This window comes from Macaca thibetana, chromosome 5 (genome assembly GCF_024542745.1).
Source record: "Macaca thibetana thibetana isolate TM-01 chromosome 5, ASM2454274v1, whole genome shotgun sequence".
Classification (NCBI taxonomy): domain Eukaryota; kingdom Metazoa; phylum Chordata; class Mammalia; order Primates; family Cercopithecidae; genus Macaca; species Macaca thibetana.
Genome location: NC_065582.1, coordinates 31,278,264 through 31,300,334, shown reverse-complemented (window position 1 = coordinate 31,300,334; position 22,071 = coordinate 31,278,264). Strand labels below are relative to the sequence as shown.

Here is a 22,071-nt window from a genome sequence, read left to right as displayed (position 1 = left end):
GTTTATTCTTAAAATTACTTCACCGATTCCTAGGACATGTTTTCCCACAATAAACAATTAAAAAGATAAAACAGTCTTAATCTTGGGTCACTGATTCATCTTCTTCTAGACCATGCTGATTTCTTTTTAGCATCTGGCACATGACCCAGTGATAATTTTTAATGACTTTCAAAATACATTTTTCTGTAAATCAAATAAATACATTTTTCCTATAAAGCCCCCTTGCATGACTATTGTGGTTTGTCCTCCAAAGTGCAACTTCAAAAGCCACCGTAGGAGGAATTCTCCTTGTTTTTGTCTGATGATCAGTACTGATGGTTATTCTTTAGCAACTTGGATTTTGCCACTTAAAGAAGCATAGTTTTAATAACAACCCTGCTCAGAAACTCATTTTAATGATGCTAGGAGTACCAATTCTCCCAGTCTTTCAGAAGGATGTAAATTACTAGTGCGATGTGGAGACTTGCAAAGCATTTGGGCACAATGAACAAACATGAGAAAATTGCTGGAGGTAAAGAATAGCTACTGTTACTGGACAGAAGGGAAAAATGGCAAATCCAGTAATGGTCATGATGGAGATGCAAATAAATAGAGTTTGCCATCGATTCACTAATTTGACAAAGTGCACCTATATTTATCATCTTTCCAACCCTGCTCTTTCTAATCTTTTAGTGCATTACCATCATCCAAGGCTCCTTTCTTCTAGGACAGTAACTGGGCATACAGAACAGTACCAGTATAATACCCAGTACAATACCAGACAGTGTCTAAAGTATCCCATCAGCTGGTTAAAATAGTCTCAGAGAGGCCTGGCACAGGAAATCAGCCCATTTAGCACCCACTTCCAGAGATCCATCCACCTCCCACCTGCCCTTCTTTTCACTTTATTGCTCAATAATGTCCAATAGTCTTCTAAGCTTTTGTTAAGTCTCTGTTCATCCTTGGTGTTTCCAATTTTTACTGCCCTAATTCTACTTGTCTTTATTCTGTGGTACAGCCCTTTGTACCATGACTGATGCTGCTATGTCCTCCTCACCAGCTCCCTTTGGTTCCAACACTTACATACATCTTACAATATTTCACCCAGAAAATGTTTTCTTATGTCCCCTTATAGCAGATCTGATAAGATATTTGACCCCAACAAACATGTGACTATTGAATATATTTATAGATGGGCAAATTGTGGAGACAACCCAGCTTTGTATTTCACAAGGTGAACAACGAGCAGTAAACATGATAGGAATGAGGAACTACCAAAACCTATCCACTAGGTTCTTACAACCAGACCCAGTTATGTATTGTGTTTAGTTAGTCTCTGGAAAATACAATCACCGAGAAATTCCCTGTAACTATTGCATGACATGTAAACATGACCAATAGTCAGTTATCTGGGAAATCATTTAGAAACTCCAGGAACTCCAATTTGAACTCCAGTAATTCTAAAGGAAGATTAAATGAGAAAAAGGAGACACATTTTTGTTTTCACAACTAGGATGTCTTATTCTGACACCTTTTTAGTTCAGTAGCACAGCCTGAAGAGTGTTATCTCACCAGGAGGAAAGTAAGATGACAAAATTGATCTGTCTTCACAAAGCAAAATTATAAACTTAATTACATAATTATTTTTAATATGTGCATTTATGACTATTGTGATAAGAGCAGTTACATTTCATGTTCTTCGCAAGCTTCACATACACCAGTTCATAAAGCCTAACAATATTCTCATTCAACGTACAATAGTTAATGACCCATTTGCTTGCCATTTGTCTTTTCCTTTGCCAATCTTTCTTTTTCTCAGTACTTACCCATCCTGTTACCCAAAAGAGGCATATTCTGCAATATTCACTTTAGAGGTGGCCAATTCAAATCAATACAAAGGAAGGATCTTCCAGAGTGTAGACAAAGGGCCATAATTCAAAATGAATTGGGCAGCCCCTGCTAAGCAGCCCCTCCAAATGAATTGGGAGGCCCTTAGCTTTAAACTAAGGCTTAGGGCCTCCAACAGATGCTAACAGGGAGACATACAAAGGCAGTACCTAGATTCATTGACCATGACTCAAAACACTGGTTAATAGCTAACAGAATGCATTGTTGTTTGAAGCTACTGTGTCCTACATGATTTTGAAGGACTTGTGCTATCAGAGAGACCCTGAGCCTGGACTAGATCAGTGGTTCCCAAATCACGGTCCACCGACAGGGTCTGTGGGACTTTTTATTCATCTGCAATGAAATAAGAAAAATAAGGACAATTTAGTCATTTTTAGTGAAACTAAATATATTCTGTTTAGAGGACTGTGTTTGAACATTATAGCTTTCCTAATTTTGTGATATTAAAGTGTCTTTACATTTATCAAATGATGGTAAAAGATAAATGGTAGGGCCTTTATTGTTGCTATTCATGTTTTTATTTGACAAAATTAAGTTTGGTAACCTTATGTTGTCTCCATTGTTTTATTAAAATTTGACTTAATTATAGAAACTATTGTTTTTACATGACCATCAGGTTAAAACTACTGAAGCTCTATAAATCTTTATATGTAGGACATCCCATGGTTATGTTTAATATGATAAAATATAACTTGATGGAATCTTGAAACCTCTTGCCCCATCCTCTAGAACTGCACCATCCAACGGAGTAACAACCTGCCACATGCAGCTACTGAACTCTTGAAATGTAGTTGCTCCAAATTGTGCTGCATAGTAAAATACATACTGAATTTCAAAGATAAATAATAAACTGTTAGTTATTTGAGAAATCTCCAAACTACTCTCCACAGTGGCTGAACTAATTTACATTCCCAATGGATTCATTCACACTCGAAACATCAGCATCACACAATATACCTTTGTAACAATCCTGCACATGTACCTCTTATCTCATTAATAATTTATCTCATTAATAAAAAATACCTCTTTAATAATTTTTATATTGATCACATGTTGAAGTGGTAATATTTTTAATATCCTGAGTTAAATAAAATTTATTATTAAAAGTGATTCATCTGTTTCTTTTTACTTTTTAAGTATGGCTTCTAGAAAACTTTAAATTGCATCTGTAGCTCACATTGTATTTCTATTGGACATCCCTGTTCTAATGTCAGTGTGTTCATGATTAACCACTATTAAGATAATGTTCTTTCTGGTAATGTATTGTGTTTGCATGCCTTCTCAGTCACACAGACCATAATAGCTGACTTACTTCTGTTACTCAATAACCTTATTTACCTAGAGTCTCTGCTCTTTCTCATCTTTTGTATCATATGGTCATGAAACTAGTTTTCTTTGTTAGTCTCCTTTTGATCATATCACTCCATTCCCCAGAAACTGAAGAACAGGGAAGCCTTAGGCACCGGTGGTGAGAATGTAAATTAGTACAGCAAGTCCTTACTTAACAGCATGGATAAGTTATTAGAAACAGTGACTTTAAGTTAAAAGACATACTGTATAACAGAACCAATTTTATCATAGGCTAATTGATATATAAACAGGAGTTAACTTCCAATGACTTACAGTTTGCAATTTCACTTAAAGCCACAGTTTCCAAGAACCTGTCAGTGGCATTAAATGAGGAATTGTTATGTAGTTACTGTGGAAAAGAGAATGAAGGTGCCTGAAGAAATTAAAAATAGAACTAATGTAGGATCCAGCAATCCCATTACTGGAGATATATACAAAGGAAAAGAAATCAGTATGTCAAAGCGATATCTGCTCTTCCATGTTTATTGCAGCACCATCCACAATAGCCAAGGTATAGACTCAACCTAAAAGCCCATCTACAGATGATTGAAGAAAACTGTATAGATAGATGGATGGATGGATGGATGGATGGATGGATAGATAGATAGATAGATAGATAGATAGATAGATAGATAGATAGATACAAACAATGGAATACCATTCAGCCATAAAACAGAATGAAATCCTGTCATTTTCAGCAAAATGGATAAAGCTGGAGAACATGTCATGTGAAATAAGGCAGATGCAGAAAGACAAACACTGCATAATATTGTACGTGGAATCTAAAGAAGCTTGTTTCACAGAAGTAGACCGTAGAATAGTGGTTACCAGAGGCTGGGAAGAAGTTGGTTGACAAGTACGAGGTTACATTTAGACAGGGAGAATAAGTTCTGGTGTTTCTGTTATACAGCAGGGTGACTATAGCAAATAACAATGCAGTGTATAGTCGAAGATATAGTTGAAGATACTAGAAGATTTTGAATGTTATCACAACAAAGCGATGATAAATGTTTAAAGCGATAGAAGGTAATTACCCTGATTTGAACATTATAAAATGTATACAAGCATTGAGACATCACATAAGTATGTACAATTACCATATGTTGATTATGAATTTAAATTTAAATTTTACAATAAAAAATAAATTAATCAACCTAATGTTTGACACTCTCCAACAACTAATTATTCCATAGTTCTCCAATACTAATTATGTTATTTTCTGGCCATAAACCCATCCAGACCTGCTATTTGCACATGCCGAGTATTTGCACTCACTTGTCTTTGATATGAAATGTTGTTTCCATTACTCTCTCTCAGTCTATGTCTTTCTTTGTCTTCCACACTCAGTACACAGCTCTTCTTCTCTAAAAAATCTTCCACACTTGACCCTACCCGGCCCTCCAAACCAGTCTCCTTGATGATCTCGTATACCTCCTTTAATACATTATGTTCATGGCATCAATTTATATTTATTGAAAAATGTAAAAATATATATGTATTTCAGACAATCAGCTTTGTGCATTCTGTCTCTATAATTCATAAATTATCTTAAAGCAGAGTATCATATTTCACAAAGTGACAGGGCTATAATACATCTAAAAGATTGACTATTTGTTTTACTAGTGAGGTAACAAGACTAAAGCTTTTAAGTGACTTATCAGAGTTTACATGTCTAATTAGGAGCAAAAGTGGGACCAGAACTCCCAATGTTCTACTGGTATTTCTGGAACAAGCCACTTTTACTTTTCTAATTTATTCTGTCTTCCAGCATGTAGGAAATACCCTGGTATAAATCAGGTAGCCTCAAATGAAGCATGAAGAAGCATCAGCAGTAGATAGTGCCCAAAGGAGAGAACATTGAGATTATCAGGCTAGGGCAAAGAGCACCAGATCTCCCGTGAGTTGATCCCATGGGGTGAAAAGCAAGCTAGATCATAGGCAAGTGAGTGGGCTTAGAGACAAGGCTCCAATCATAGCAGAGTGGCTGAAGTGCGATCAAGAAATCTGAAGCAGCTGCAGCTTAACCACAGTGACTGAGCATGCGCATTAAGGTTGTGAGGGAAGAGGAAGAAAGATGGCTGCTTAGGGAACACACAGGTTACCAGACATGAAACAGCAAGGTTAATTTCCAGATCCCACCCACTAACCCAGTCAACAGACTATATCACTTATTTTATCTCATCAGTCTTGAGCAAGGTAGGCTCAATCTAGATAAAATAAGCCTAAAGCTTGAATATATTCAGTTAAGGGAACTATGTAAAACAAAGTTAATACTAAGCCCTCCCCAGAGTTTGCACTTACTGTGTAAGATGATACAGAGATGGATAGATAAATGTTGAGCTTGTTGACTTGTTGACACTGCCCTCCTCTTCTTCACATTACCAACTTTGCAGAGGGTCACTAAATTCTGTTATCTCCCTGTTATATCCCTCAACTGGATATAGGGCAACACGAAAATCCACATGGGATTTGGCTTACAATGTAATGGTTGATTTCCTGCTAAAATGACAGTAGCTTCTGGTCAGTTTTCATCTAGGGTAAAATTGTTTAGATTTTATACAAAATATTTTAAGAAATATCTGTGCCTACTAACTGCTCTGTCCTAGTTGCACATTTTGCTAGGTATCACTCCCTAAAAGTTATTTCATTTCAGAATTGTTTAATGCTAAATCAAGCAGCTAGTATTTTTGGTGTGACACAGAGGTGATGAGTTCCTCAAGGGTCTTGCCTGACTGACAGCTGTCAACTAGAAATGGATGCATAGAATGAACAATTTGGCAGCATGCATTTTAGCCTTTAGATTGCACTTAATATTTTTAATGTATGGTTAGTTTACTATTATCCGAATATCTCTACATGATGAAGGTCTTATTGAGGTTTTACCAGCCTCTCGCACTGGGACTTTCCCAGGTCTACAATCAAAAAAACACATCATAAAATGGCTTTTTCTACTGTTGAAAAATGGTGATTGTGAAAAGGTTCAGAAACATGGACAGAAGCCCTCAAGTGCCATTACCCAGTTTTAAAACATGATACTGAAAAAAAAAAAAAAAAGTCATGGTTTATTTCCGTCATGGTAGGATGGAAAAGCCACAAGATTATTGTGGATCTGTACAGTGCAGGCAGGTTAACAATGCTTGTTTGGTTTGACTCACTAGGTTGGTTTGAGAAGTAATTTTCAAATAGAAGTTTTTGTTATATTCAAAGAGCCTCAATAAGGTTTTAAGAAGAGATTCAAAGATAAGAAAGGGTATCAGCCTCTATTAGCCTATGTCTAGGGTAGAAACCCCTGACATGCTCAGCCAAGTGGAGGCATTGACATCACAGATTCTATTGGGCCCAGAGTGCAAGTTTATAATTGAACAATGTAGGCAGGAAGAGAAGGCTAAGAACATAAACTATCTATTTGTTTTTAAAACTCTTTAATATATGTCTTCAAACTGCAAAACAAGAGAATGAGAAAACACACTTTAATTCAAATCTTAAGAAGGATTCTATTTCAGTAATCTGGTTAAATAATAATAATAATAATAATACCTAAAGATTACTTAGGGGAGTCTTTTGCTACAATGCAGTGGTTCTCAACCAGGAGTGATCTTGTCCTTCAGGAACATTTGCCAACTGCTGGAGACACCTTTAATTGTTGCAACTGGAGAGTGCTACAGGCATCCAGTGTGTGGAAGCCAGGAAGGTTATTAAACATTCTACAATGTAAGGGACAGCCTCTCACAATAAGGAATTCTCCAGCCCATAGTACAAACAGTACCTACCTCAATGTATGGCCAAGGTATGCTATATTCACTTTTGGGTTTTGCCACCAAAATACTTCTATAAAACTAATATGCCAGATTCACTGCCTTTGCCAAAAATAAGAGAGAAGTGACACCCTGAGAAAATAAACAATGAAAATTATTCATTCAGATAAACATCTATTTTAGTAAAACCTAATAGATTCTTAGTAAAATGAGAGATGATTTGGAAATTTTGCCCTGATAATTTGAGAAGATTTAAAATACATTGTTAACGAGTACTTCCTGGCTAGTGGCCCACTAATTGTATGTATCTGTGATAATGCGCTCAGGCAAAATTTTCAAAGTTTGCACAATAACATCAGAATGATTTTGAAGACCTCTGTATCAACAGCTTACTTTTTATTGACACTTCCCAAAGCAAGTTCTTCAGTTTTACTATTAAGAAGCTTCTTATGGGTCCTCCTTCTGATACTGCCCTTGACATATTCCACAGCATCCTTCCAAAAAACTATTTCTAAATAAATTTTTAAAAAATCTATGAACCACCCACATAATAATCTTTTTTTTTTTTTTTTTTTTTTTTTTTTTTTTTTTTTTTTTTTTTGAGGCGGAGTCTTCACTCTGTCGCCCAGGCTGGAGTGCAGTGGCACCATCTCGGCTCACTGCAAGCTCCGCCTCCCGGGTTCGCGCCATTCTCCTGCCTCAGCCTCCGGAGTAGCTGGGACTACAGGCGCCCGCCACCGCGCCCGGCTAATTTTTTGTATTTTAGTAGAGACAGGGTTTCACCGGGTTAGCCAGGATGGTCTCGATCTCCTGACCTCGTGATCCGCCCGCCTCGGCCTCCCAAAGTGCAGGGATTACAGGCGTGAGCCACCGCGCCCGGCCCCACATAATAATCTTAAAATATTTCAAGTATTATTAAAAATAGTGAACATTTTATGGGACTAAATTCAGTTAACCATAAGCATGTCCATCGAAAGAACAGTGTCTTCACTAAATAAATCTACTGCTAAATGAATAAGGACTTGTGAAGATTTCTATAATTCTTCTTTCATGGAATTAATTATATTTATGGGGAGAGGAAGCAGTGTTAGTATAACCTTTTAGCCCTTATTTAGAAATAGTCTTATTATATTGAAGTCAATGATGTACAGATATGTAATCCAAGCAGATTCTACTTGTATATCTACAAGTAGGGAGCATTAACCTCAAAAATAAATTCCTCATGTCAAAGAGCTACTACTCATTTGTTCCAGAAATTCATCAGCAAGTTGCAAAATAAGAATGAACCAGTCTGGTTAAAAGAAAATGCAGTCTACAGAAATGTTCATTGCATTTTCATACTTTTTCCCCAACTGGTCAAATAATAAAAAATCACCACATGAATGACTGACGCTTAATAATCACCTGTAATGCAGTAGGACCTACACCCCTCACTATGCCCTGTGCTGGCCATCAGAGCTACCTTGTTGCATACATATTTTGCTCCAGAAAAGCAAGGCTCAGCCAAGAGTCAGCACCTGCATAACTCTAAAGTCACAGGGGACCTATAATTTAAACCCAGGCCGGCTTTGCTCCAGGACATCCAGTGACATGTCATGGTCTCCATTGTAGCAAAATTCACAAGTTCAAAAGGATTTTAAGTTGTTTTCTTCTTTTGTATTCTTCTTTCAACAATATCCTATTGTTCGAATTCCCAAACTCAAACAGTTTATAAACGATTGCTGTAGTTACACTTTAATTCCTACCCCATAGTTAATTCCACAAAGGCATTTTGCCCTGTGTAATTCCATTCTTTTCCTAGTCCTATGTCACAAGGGGAAAAAATATGTTTTTGCTTATGAGATATCTCTAGCTCAATTTCTTTCTGGTAGTGTATCTTTGATCAGTTCAGACATTTCTCAGAGTTTGTATACACCCTCGTTTGTAGATATCCTGTGTGTTCTCTGAAACTTTATTGCTGCTCAGCTTTGTGTGTGTGTGTGTGTGCATGCACACACGTGCGTATGTGTAAAGAAGGAGATTAGGACATTTAGAGAAGGAGGGCGGGGAGGAGAGATCCTGAGAATAGAAAGGAGGAAAGAAAAAAAGAGGGAATGGAAAGAGACAGAGAAAGGAAATGGGAGTGGAAGGAGGGAGGACTGCTTTGTAGCTGCTAAGATTGCAGACAGAAATAGCACACAACCACCGTGAGCTGTATGCGATTCAGAAACCAAGACCAAATTTTGTTCACTTTCATTAATCAGTTGCTCAGAGAGAAGGAAATGACATCTGGTCCTGTCTTCTTCTACATCTTAATTATTGGAAAATATTGTAAGTATGCTCAGTATCTAATTTTGTATACCTTAGTATTTTGTGGAATAACCGCAAGCACAAATGTTTATTCCTTATATTTATGCTTTTAAGATAAAATGCATTTACTGATAAAATTGTAATCTCACTTCAGAATTGTTCTTCTTAGTAAATGTCTGGTATTTGTATTAAAAACTGTAATATCTTATCATAGTCAATAGTGAAGCAAGACTGATGTGCCATGTAAACCTAGGCTTCATAATAACCAATTCATATAATTGATATTATAAGCAACATTATAATGTTTAAAGAGTAGTGATTCTTAAACTGTATTCAAGGAATATGTTCATTGAAAAATCCTAGGAAAGTCCTCACATTTGTGCCAGTTTCTGTGTAGTTGTAATGCTCTGTCGCCCTTATCCTTTGTGATTTGCTATCATAGGTGTGCTTCTGGGCAGGGAGATGCATTCTTAAAACTCTTTTTATTTAGCAAGATTTATCACTGTTCCTTGAAAGAAAAACAAGGGAAAGCACAAAGCAATGAAAAACATAGGCACAAAAGAAGCTTCAAGTGGGCATGTTATTTTTACTATAATGACAAATTTTGTTTTCTCTACGTGTGCTATGGTTTATTTTTCAGAAAATCTTTTTTACATTCAAGGGAAACAGCTGTTGTGTGTTAAGCTCCATTTGATTTATAGTATGTAGATAGAAATAAAATATTTTTGTTTCTTAGATAATAAATATGAAAAAGTCAAAGCCAAACCAAGAACAAAACTTTATGGATATCTTTAGTCCTTTATGATTCCGGGAATGTGGGCTTTCACTAATTTAGAAGTTAACAAGCCTTTTTATAGTTCTGTCTCTTAAAAGTTTGCATAAGTTTTGTTAACTCTGAGCTCTTCTATTAAGGAATGTCTCAGGGTAACTTTCAATCCTGACTCTCCCAATTGCAGTGTGTCAAAGTGATTGTATTTTCCTTTTTCTCCTTCTTTCCTCCTTCCCTCTACTCCATCTCATCTAGAGTTAAAATTAAAGGATGGCATCAAAACCACAGAAACTATTCAGAATCCCAGGGAAATATTCTAGTCCTAGTTTTCTCCATCTCTAATCTTGATTACTGACATTCCTATTTTTTAACTGAAGGGAAAACAATAAATTGCAAACCACCACCGAAAATGTAATGTTTCTAATTATAATTCCATGTTTAAACTACCAGAGCTTTTGACATTTATGGCCAACAGCTTCAAAAAATAATACCATATTTTACCTTCCCTATTCCATTTCAATGAAATGAATAGATTAAATAAGCCAGAGGAATATTTCTAGAATAGTCATTCCAGTATAAAGAATTTAAGGGTATATAAAAGGTGTTTAGGGCAGGTTGAGAAGCAACTTTGACCACTGTGTTACCACTCATTTCAGGTTAGGAAAAAAATTCCATGTTTACATGTACCTTTTTGTTAATAATTATTCATGAGCAGGAAATAATAATGATGGTGGTCATGATGATGCCAAAACCCTCTGTCTCTTTAAATTTAACTTCCCTTTTGATTCAAAAGAAAATTTGGGAATGTAGTGTAAGTTGAGAGCTCCAAGTTCTCATCCTTCCACGCCTTCCCCAGGAAATGAGGGCATAAACATTTGCAGCAAAGTTTGGCAAGCCAATTCCTAGCTACATGGTGTTAATTGCATGTTAGGGTGGGGGAACACTTGTCAGGGACCCCCTGAAATAGCACCCACAGCCAGGGTTCACCTTGAGTTTAGCCCCTCACCCAGGCTTCACGTAAGTGAGAATTTCCTGGGCACACGGCAACGGAAATCAACAACCATGCATAAGGACAAATTCTTAAACCTCTGTAAATGCCCCATGGTGGTTGTTTCTCTGTGTGTTTGTTTTGTTTTATTTTGTTTTTATATCCACTTTCCTGTTACAGGAAAGGCGATGTGATATCATGGAAGACACCTAACCTAAGATGCTTAGCTGCACTACCATGTACCAGTTCTATGGTTTTCAGCAAATGATTTACCTCTTCTGAGCATGTGAAATGGCAATCAAATCCTTTACCCTGTCTACCTCTCCGACCTCCTGTGTTCCGTTCTTTGTTACAAAAATTACCTCCTGAATCTTCACAACAACTCTATTATGTGGATACAATTAAGCACATGAGGTAGGACATTCAATGCCTTGTCACAAGACTCGAGCTAATAAATGCCAAGATTGGAATGCTTTCAAAGCCCGTGCTCTCTCCCCTAGACCATGATAATTCTCAGTAGCCATAATGTGTATAAATGGGCTTTGAAAACTCTAAAGCCCGTTACAGACGTAAGCAACTATTAGTCATCCTTTCAACCAAAAATACCTATGCATGCCAGAGCAGTGACCATGCTTTATTCACCTATCTTATTAAAGTAAGCATGGTCCCTGCTCTGAAGGGATAGAATGGAGAAGACCGCAAGTTGATCTAAAATTCAATTCAATAAGACAAGTGCAAAAATTGAGGTCCACACAAACAGAGGTGACATTAAGACATAAAAGATTTCCTTTTAGCCTTAAGAATTTTTCACTCTTTAAAAATCCTTCTGTCCATAGTCTAATTAATTGTATTGTGCCAATGTTAATTTTTTAGTTTTGTAATATACTAAAATTATGTAAGATTAAGGAAAGCTGGGTGAAAGCTGTATAGGATCTCTCTATACTATTTTTTCAACTTCTTGTAAGTATATAATTATTTCAAAATTTGTAATTAAAAAGCAATCCCCAGGACAACTTGTATCTTAAGTTCTTATCAGACAATGCTTTATTATTTCTTAAATGATTTCACTAAGCAAAACAATTCTTTTACTTAATGTTTTAGATAGGCAGGGAACAAGTGAAGATACAAGAAATAGAAGGAGTTCAAACATAAGCTTGATCCACTTTAGTATTTTGCCAAGGACTGGCCCAGCTTAGTAAGGTCCTCACTTTCAGACTCCTAGAGACACTTACCAGGCTACCTGGCCTTTGCCAGTACTCTCATAACTTGTAACAGTTTTCTTCTGTAACTATGAAGAAGAGAAAAGGAAGAGGCAATTCCAGAACAGACCGTTAGCTTGGTTAGTACATGGAAAAGGAGAATGTGGGCATATTTATCCAATTCCAAAAGATGGGAGAATAAACACACCAATATGCAAACCACGGAGGTATACTGTGTTCTACCTTATACTTTGGGGGCGGTTGGGTTTTTTTAATTTGTATAAATGTATGAGGCATGAGTGCAATTTTGTTACATGCCTAGATTGCATAGTGGTCAAGTCAGGACTTATCCCTCACCCGAGTAACATGCATGGTACCAATTAAATAACTTCTCACCACCTTATATTGTGGGGGCTGCTGGCAATTTTGTATTGTTTTTACTATGTATTTTGAATCATATTTTTAAGTTTCAAATGGAAGGAAAATTAATGAATCTGTGCAAATGCACCCTGATCTACATAAAGGGAAATTATTATGTTTGTGAACTAAATAGTCTTTCAAGCACAGTTTCACACATTAGTACAAACTTGTTAAACTAAAATGCCTGGAGTTGAGTATTCTAGTTAGATTTAACTTTTTGTCTGAAAAACTGTAAGCATTTAGACCATTTGATTTCAATCCTTATGTTTATGGGTGTAGTTGTTTTTCTATTTCCCATTTATTGAGAGGTCTCCATAGATGAGGAACAATGTAAGTGCTTTACAAACGTGATCTTATTTTATTCCTATAATAACCCTATGAGATATTCTCGCTTTACAAAATAGGAAACAGAGAATGAGAAATATCTGGTAGCATTCCTGGCACCACTTCCTAGTAATGATGCAAAGGAGATTTGAATCCAAGTCTATCTCCTTAAAAAGCCTATGCTGTTAAACATGATTTGATTCTAACACTTTCTTAAATTATAATATAGAATTTAAAGTGACCTTAACAGACCCCTGACCTAGCTCACTGGCCTTCAAGCAAGTTAGATCTTTCTCTATTTTAGATATTAATCCATAAGGAAATATTGACCAGTCCAAGGTCTCAAAGCTGGTAAATCCAGGGCTTCCACCACCTACAGTGAGGGCCTCCCCATCCAAGGCAAATTCAACAAATCCATGCTAGGAGTTTTTATATCTCCTCTTATGAGCTGGTGCTATCTGCTTTGTATACATTCCTCAGTGTACACCAACAACTGATGAATTAGTATATGTAAATAATTTGACTATATAGAAAGCACTTTTGTTTGCAGCACATGACACTTAGCTATACATATAGCAAGTGCCCATAAATATTGACTTAATTCCTATGTTAGCTTACCTCTCCCTCCTCCTGGATATTTTATTAGCCCCACAACCCCAATAGCTCTATTTCCTGCCTATGTGTAGTGATCCAGTACTCTCTCATCTTTTTAAATTCTACAGCTTCATCTATTTCTGTGATCAAAACAACAAGGACCTACCACTAAACCAAAAGCTCTTTCCTTCTTTGGAGATAAGCAGGGGCAAGTTGTGAATATTTCAAATTTAGGTTTTGTTCTCTATCACAACAAAAATAAATATCAAGTGGAAAAAAGGACAGTGTAAAGTGAGATATCATGTTGTTCATGTTAGAACTTGGTATTTTCCTACTAAATAACTGTATTTTATAGCAGCCTGGGTATTATTAGATTTGTTAAATAGATTCGTTTTATAATTATTTCAGTACTACCTAAATTAACTGGGTCTCCTGATTTCTTCAATCTTTTATGATAATGAATATGCCTTTTGGAAATCATCAATGTTTTCAAAAAAATTCTGAGAGTTAATCTTTGGGAATGGTACTCTTGGGACTTTTCACCAGCTGGTCTAGGCCACCTGGAGCCCTTGCTTCTGGCCATTGTGCCAACAACTCTTTCCACCTCTCTCTCACCATCATTCTTCCTCGACTCCTCTCCCAGATTCCTCCAGGAACTCAAGTTCTCATTGAGTTCCAGTGCAGATGGACACAGCTCTCTCTCTCTCTCTCTCCTTAGCTCCTGTTTCCAAATGCAATCCTAGGTCTACGTTTAGACAGGGTGCTCAGTTGAACCAAAATGTTACCCACATGATTAGCTACAAATGAAACAGAGATAATCTGATATATTCTTTAATAGTAAGATTCACACTTAAAAAAACAAAAAGCTGTTGAGATATTAAATAATTTTTTTGTTAGAGAATTGAGTATCCACTTGAACTGAGAGGCCATGTAATTATATGAGTTATTCCATTGATTAAAACATGTAGTTCATCAGGCGCCATGGCTCACACCTGTAATCCCAGCACTTTGGGAGGCCAAGGCGGGAGGATCACTTGAGGTCAGGAGTTCAAGACCAGCCTGGCCAACATGGCAAAACCCTGTCTCTACTAAAAATACAAAAGTTAGCTGGGTGTCGTGGTGGGTACCTGTAATTCCAGCTACTTGGGTGGCTGAGGCTGGAGAATCGCTTGAACCCAGGAGGCAGAGGCTGAAATGAGCCAAGATCGTGCCACTGCACTCCAGACCAGGTAACAAGAGCGAGATTCCATCTTCAAAAAAATAAATTTTTTATATATATATAAAAAATACATATATATGTATAGTTATATATAAAACTATACATATATATATGTATAGTTATGCTGTTGTCTCCTACTAATCTTTTCCCTTGGTTCTCATCTAATTCATTTAAGGAAAAATGAAGTTTCTTTTTCTACTTCCCGCAGTCTGATCCTCGAGCAGATTGCTATTACTTAGACAGTTTCTATTTAATGTTGCTCAAGTACTATTTTTAATTTCAGTTTCATAAGAAATCAGATTTTTTTGAGTTGGAAGGCAAGGTAAAGCTGTAAAGGACAACATCCTCATTTTTCACATAGAAAGAAACTAAGGCCATATAGCTGTGTTCCCTTTAGTTTTCAGCTCCTTATTCTTAATTCACTTTTAAAAGTGGGTCTCCAAATTTCATATGTAGGACAAAAAGGGCAAGAAATATCAAAAGGGTAAAATATCACTTGAAAATAGAACCTAGATAGAAATTATTAAAATAAATTTATTATCTACCAAAATCCTAGCCTCAATGATTAAGACTTTGCCACTACACTAAGCTGGTATAATCCCTCTTCACATACCTACCTACCTTGTAGAAAAACATTTAAATCATTCTCACAACCAAGGAGAGAAAGGTTCTCATGGCACCTGCCCATCACCATGTTTGCAGCCAGGCCCAGAGGAACTTTAATGAAAGGTACTTTAAAAATGCTTAGAGTAAGGCGGGGGGCAGTGACTCATGCCTATAATCCCACACTTTGAGAAGCCAAGGCAGGTGGATTGCTTGAGCCTAGGAGTTCAAGACCAGCCTGGGCAACATGGCGAGACCCCCATCTCTACAAAAAATACAAAATTTAGCCCGTCATGGTGGCAAGCATCTGTAGTTCCAGCTATTCAGGAAGCTGAGGTGGGAGGATCGCTTGAGCCTGGGAGGCAGAGGTTGCAGTGAGCCAAGATGGTGCCATTGCACTCCACCCTAGGCAACAGAGCAAGACCCTGTGTCAGAAAAAGAAAAAAAAATGCTCAGAGTAAGTCAACACCCAGTGGATGTCTTCACTATTAATATCTCCTCTCCAGTCCATGCTCCTATCCTATTCCCCAGACAATAGAGTCATCTCTAAAGATGGCAGCCCTTTTCATCACATGCCATGCAAATCATGAATTTGGCCATTGGGGTCACCCCTCTAAAGTGAGAGAGGCTTCATGTGCCACAGGTTGAAAAATGAGACTGAGCATTGCTACAGCAGAAGAAACTTTGCCAACTTCTCAGGAGTAATTTATAGGCTATCAGAATTTATCAGACATTTCTAGTGTCCAGAGTCTTTTTTTCTGGGTGCCCCAGATAATGTAGGCACCAAATACCTGTGTGCTTCACCGCTCCCATAACCTCTTCCTTCCCACCAAAAAAGAGTGCCATCTCTTCTGTCTTTCTGCCTATGCAGGTGCCAGAGAGGGCGGACAGTGGAGGCCCTGGTCGTAGGGAGTCGAATATCCCTAAACTTACTGTTTTCTTCCCTCTCCCCACTCCAGCACACACAGTTTCCTGAGACAGAGTAACATGTTTCAATCCTCACCTTTGTGGGGATTGAAAGGACACTCACAGAGCAACATAGAGCATCCTCACTGTTACGTTAAACGACCCCAAGGTATTCATTCCTGATACGGTGAAACATAAATCCCACACTGGTTGTAAACTCTGCTAGTATGAAAGTCTGATCTCTTTTTTCGCTTGCTTGTTTTCTTGTTTATGAGACAGGGTTTTGCTCTGTGGCCCAGGCTAGAGTGCAGTGGTGTGATCACAGCTCACTGCAGCCTCAGCCTCCTGGGCTCAAGTGATCCTCCCACCTCAGCCTCCTGAGTATACGATACCACAGGTGCGTGCCATGACGCCGGCTAATTTTTGTATTTTTTGTAGAGATGGGAGTTTCACCATGTTGCCCAGACTGGTTTCGAACTCCTGGGCTCAAGTCATCCACCCACCTCAGCCTCTCAAAGCTCTGGGATTACAGGCATGAGCCACTGCTCCCAAACTCCTTCAAGTTTTGATCCTGCTACATGCTTGGTTTCTCCTCCTTTGCTTCTCTCCCACAGATTGTCTATTTAGTGCCAACTGGACTCCCTGAAGCTTTCCCTTTCCTGGCTAAGCAACCTAGATACTGGCTTCCAGTTCTAATTAACCAGTTCCTCTTTCTCCCTTAGCGCTTAATTTATCCTTCCTATCTTAACGATTCTCTGTATTCCTTAGTCTCACCACACCTTCTGACAAAATACTCACAAAGAAAAATCTCCTGTCTTGGTCCCAAATCTTGCAACCCAAATTCTTATTTCTGCTCATTTCCCTAGTAAATACTTCCTCCTCATGAAGGAGGACTTTCATAGGGAATAGCTGCCTGTTAAACATACTATTTGCAGATTATAGCCCTCCCTCATTTTGCAGTTACCTGGGTTCATGGACATTTTTGGTCGCTTTTTTTCGGTGTTGTGTAAATTGGTTCCAACAACTGATCCTAATAATACAAGCAAGTTATGACCCTGCAGATTCCTGTAGTTGTAGCCATTTAAACAGATAAATCTTACTTTACAGAGTTTAAATTAAAACAGTGTAAAATAGAACATGCAAATAGATATGAAATGACAAATTTTGAACAAAATTTATGTGTGTGTGCCTGGATCTAGTGAAAGAAATCAGATTAAACTGCCCTAGGAAGCTTTTTTGGAAGCCTTTTCCAGGCACATATCGCAAGTATAAGTTAATGAAAATAACTGTTCTCAGGTGCATCACACATTGGCTTCTGAGATACAGCAGAATCCACTCTGCCATTGTCTTCACTCATAAAACCTTGGATTCTTTCTTTCTTTCTTTCTTTCTTTCTTTCTTTATTTATTTATTTATTTATTGAGATGAAGTCTCGCTCTGTAGGGCTGGCGCACAGTGGCCCGATCTCAGCTCACTGCAAGCTCCGCCTCCTGGGTTTACGCCATTCTCCTGCCTCAGCCTCCCGAGTAGCTGGGACTATAGGCACCCACCACCTCATCCAGCTAGTTTTTTGTATTTTTTTTAGTAGAGACGGGGTTTCACCATGTTAGCCAGGATGGTCTCGATCTCCTGACCTCATGATCCGCCCATCTCCGCCTCCCAAAGTGCTGGGATTACAGGCTTGAGCCACCGTGCCCAGCAAAACCTCAGTTTCTTTTTATCCTCTTCTCTCACCCTCTGTTGCTCACCCCAGCCTTTTGATATTTTAATGGGTTTTTCCCAGAGCAGGCTAGAAATGTTTGATTCATTTTCAATGGTCCAGAAGATTTGCCGTTTTTACTTTCTCAGTTATGGCTGATTTGCTGGAAATTGCAAAACTGCCTCATGGTTTATAAATGTTTCTACTTTCTCACACATTTCAAACTTAGACACAATGACATCATCAGTCATGCTTTCTGTTAGCTTCTTAACCTCCATTTAACCTCCCTCTTTGTGTTAAGATCAGCAGAGGTGGCCAGTTTAGCAGTCAAATTTAGATTTTTATTTCTGCCCTTCTAATTGCAGTCGTTACCCCTGATCCTGTGAACTTGCGGCACAGCAGTTTAAGCTCCCTGGACAGGAAAGAGGGACTGCTTTGGTTTGTTGATATTTTCTCAACCACTGAGCATTTGTCTTCAGTGGTGATCCAAAATAATGTGGCAAGTCATTTGTCTATCAAATCCATTTTAATGGGAAAAATCTGTACAAAGCTTTTTGTAGCGCTTCTGGCTCTTGGGCACCTTTTTTCAAAGTTCCTATGCTAGTAAAAATAGCAGGTTCAATTTGAAAGCCCCACGCCCTCTTCTGTTCTTCAATCCCCTAGAGGCTTTGAGTCTTTTTTGAGACAGGGTCTTGCTCTCCTGGCTCAGGCTGGAGTGCAGTGATGCAATCTTGGCTCACTGCAAACTCTGCCCCCTGGCTCAAGCAATCCTCCCGACTAAGCCTCACGAGTTGCTAGGACTACAAGTGTATGCCACCATTCCTACCTATTTTTAAAAAAATTTTTATAGAGAGGAAGACACACCACATTACCCAGGCTGGTCCCAAATGCCTGGGCTCAAGCCATCTGCCTACCTCAGCCTCCCGCAGTGCTGGGATTGAGCCACTGCACCTGGCCTGCCTTTGACTCTTCACTATTTCTCTCTCTTTGATCCAAGGCCCCTTGGTCTCCCTCTCTGCCCCTCTGTTTCCTCAATCACTCAGCCCCTCTCTCCTGATCCACTCCTGACACACACGTTCCCCTGCTGCACAGGGTCATCTCGAACACAAAATTTACTTCTAATTTTTTCAGGAGAATCCACCCTTCGGTTTTTGTCCTTTTTTTCCTCAGAAAGCATGGGGTTGGGGAGGGGTTCAGGGAATAATAACAAAGGTAATGCCAGCATTCTCTGACATGAAGTTTGAGGGTAGAAGGAAATGTTATAAACTACTACACACACACACACACACACACACACACACACACACACACACACAGACACTTACTTTAAATCTTTTGCCATCATTAAGCATACCAAATCCAGGTACGATATATAGTGTAAACATTTTCATGTTTATAGACCACAAACCTCAGATGTGCAAAAATTACATTTTATGTTTCTATGACTAAAATTCAGAGCTCATGACTCCTACATAAAATAATAGAACATTTAAATTTGCTAATTCAAAGTACCTTGGTTTTAAAATCAGGCACTTTTTCTTTAAAATGCAATCTGGGTTTGTTTGGTTGTTTTTTTTTTTTTTTTTTTTTTTACATTTGTGGGTATATAAGCAGGTTTGTTACATGGGTATATCGTGTGATGCTGAGGCTTAGGCTTCTAATGATCCCATCACCCAAGTAATGAACATAGTGCCTGATAGGCAGTTTTTCAGAATTTGCCACACCCCTTGCCCTTTTGGAATCCCCAGTGTCTCTTATCTCCATCCTTTTGTGTGTGTTTACCCATGCACCCAGTGTTCAGCTCCCACTTACAAGTGAGAACATGTAGCATTTGTTTTTCTGTCTCTGAGCGAATTTACTTAGAATAATCACCTCCAGCTACATCCCTGTTGCTGCAGAGGACATGATCTTTTTATGGCTGTGTAGTATTCCATGGTACCATATTTTCTTTATCCAATCTACCGTTGGTGGACATCTAGATAGATTCCATATCTTTGCTATTGTGAATAGTGCTGTGATAAACATATATATGAGTGGAGGTGTCTTTTTGGTAGAACTGTGTATAAAATACAATCTCAATCACTTAAGAAATCTTACCTTCTCTACCCTTTTACCCTTCTGACCAACAGCATCTGATTTCAGTGACAGCTTCACAAACATCAAAATTGAGGAGGCAGGTAGACAGGTGAACATCTCCAGTCACTTTGCCAGCTACTCCTGATGGTTAACTCACTCTGGCAGGGATGGGTGACACCAGCACCCATCAAAGCATTCAACGACTCTTCCACATTGTTCTCCAGCTAATCCACATGCTTATCACCAAAGACCACCACCACCATCTGCTCATAGCCTTCTCAGGAGAGCACAGAAGCCCTCAAGTGTCCTTCCTCACCTATTGGGAACTCAGGCAGATTCGAGGCTGACAAAGGCCCTGGGTCTAGCTCACCCATTCACCATCGCCTCCCTCACATCAAGACCCTGCTTCTCCTAGAGACTTGCCCTTTCATTGAGCTGGACTTTAGGATTCGAGACAAGAATCACTTCTGCTTAGGCAGTCTCCCAAATTCTCTTAGCAATTTCCACCTCCTCCCTCCCTCTACAGTTTTAATACCAAAGGGACAGGGTGCTTCCTTCTCACATTTCACTCTCAGCAGGTTCAGGAAAACTGCTTTGAGGGCATCATACATGCTTAACCCTTAACTCTCTCTAGAGGTTGTGGAAAGACTGGATGTTCTGTGTCCTTCATTACTGGATCTTAATGTTCAAGACCAATATGGTAAATAAAAGAAGTAAAGAAAAAGAAAGAAAAAATATTTGTCTCTCAAGCACCTGTATTTTGCCATTGAAAGCCATGACTCTAAAAAGCTTTGGAATTTAAAGCCAAGAAGCTGAGGACTCTAGAAAGATTTTTTGTGTTCTGCCTTCCCTGAGCAATAAAGTACAGTCTAAATTTCTAGTTTTAGTGGTGGAAGAATAAAAAAGGAATAACCATGAAGGAAGCATACATGGACATACCCTAGAATCAGTAATTATAAACACAAAGCCACAGTAATTAGAAATAATCATTATAACGAAATACCTTAGTAAGAGATGCACTCTTTTTATTTGCAAATCATATCATATCAAATTTTTAGCTATTTCCCAACACTGTAAAATAGACACAAGTGAATGTGTATATTTACCCTTACTCTCAAGAAACTTCTATAGGAGAATCAGAATTTTCAAAACTTGCCTAATGATAGATAGGGTTAGTCTATCTTTATTTGGTCATTTATTTTTTAAGTCACACACAAAAAATGTGCTTACCCTATTTGGATTCTAACTCAAATATCTTGGCTCAAAATTCTGTACTCTTTCTGATACCAATTTTCCCTACTTTTCTATTCTGTTGCCCATAGTGGTTCCTCATATTTCACTTACACCTGCCTTTCTTTTTTTTTTAATAACTTTTATTTTTAATAACTTTTATTTTTATTGACTTTTTTTAGTAACTTTTATTTTTAATCTCTTTTCCCTACACTTTTCTATATGTTTTTTTCCTATTGCTTTAATCAACACTAATCACAATATTATAGATGAAACACCAGTGTATAAAAGTGTTATTCAAAGTGTGAACAATCCCAAATTATTAGGCATATTTATTAAATTTCTCCCACAAATTCTTTCTGATGCAATGTCTAAAACAATAGAATGTGTAATAAATAATTGGTAGGAGTAAGGAATAGTCTCACATGACACTCTCACCCCCTAGAAACTACTCGATCACATTCTTCTCTAATTAGTCTCCCAGGGACCTACACCACTTTTAAATTTATTCTGGGGAAATTGCGGCAGATTTTTAATGTATATTATAATGTGCTTTATTCTATGTGCTTAGATACACAAAGTGTTCTAAATCAATGTTATGATATTCTGATTTTTTTTTTTTTTTTGAGATGTTTCATTCTTGTTGCCCAGGCTGGAGTGCAATGGTGTGATCTTGGCTCACTGCAACCTCAGCCTCCTGGGTTCAAACGATTCTCCTGCCTCAGCCTCCTGAGTAACTGGGATTACAGGCATGCACCACCAC

The 22,071-nt window shown here is 38.0% G+C and overlaps 1 protein-coding gene and 1 long non-coding RNA gene across 6 annotated transcripts in view; one reads left to right on the top strand and one right to left on the bottom strand.

Annotated features, from left to right (window-relative positions):
• Positions 1-22,071, bottom strand: part of LOC126954290 (uncharacterized) — a 60,669-nt gene that overhangs the window by 29,376 nt on the left and 9,222 nt on the right. The window lies entirely within an intron of this gene.
• Positions 8,888-22,071, top strand: part of RXFP1 (relaxin family peptide receptor 1) — a 125,095-nt gene continuing 111,911 nt past the window's right edge. For all 5 annotated transcript variants that reach the window (XM_050789779.1, XM_050789777.1, XM_050789780.1 and 2 more), the window contains exon 1: positions 8,888-9,302. In XM_050789779.1, coding sequence (XP_050645736.1) covers positions 9,188-9,302 — 115 coding nt within the window. In that variant the 5' untranslated portion in view covers positions 8,888-9,187. The remainder of the gene's footprint in view (positions 9,303-22,071) is intronic.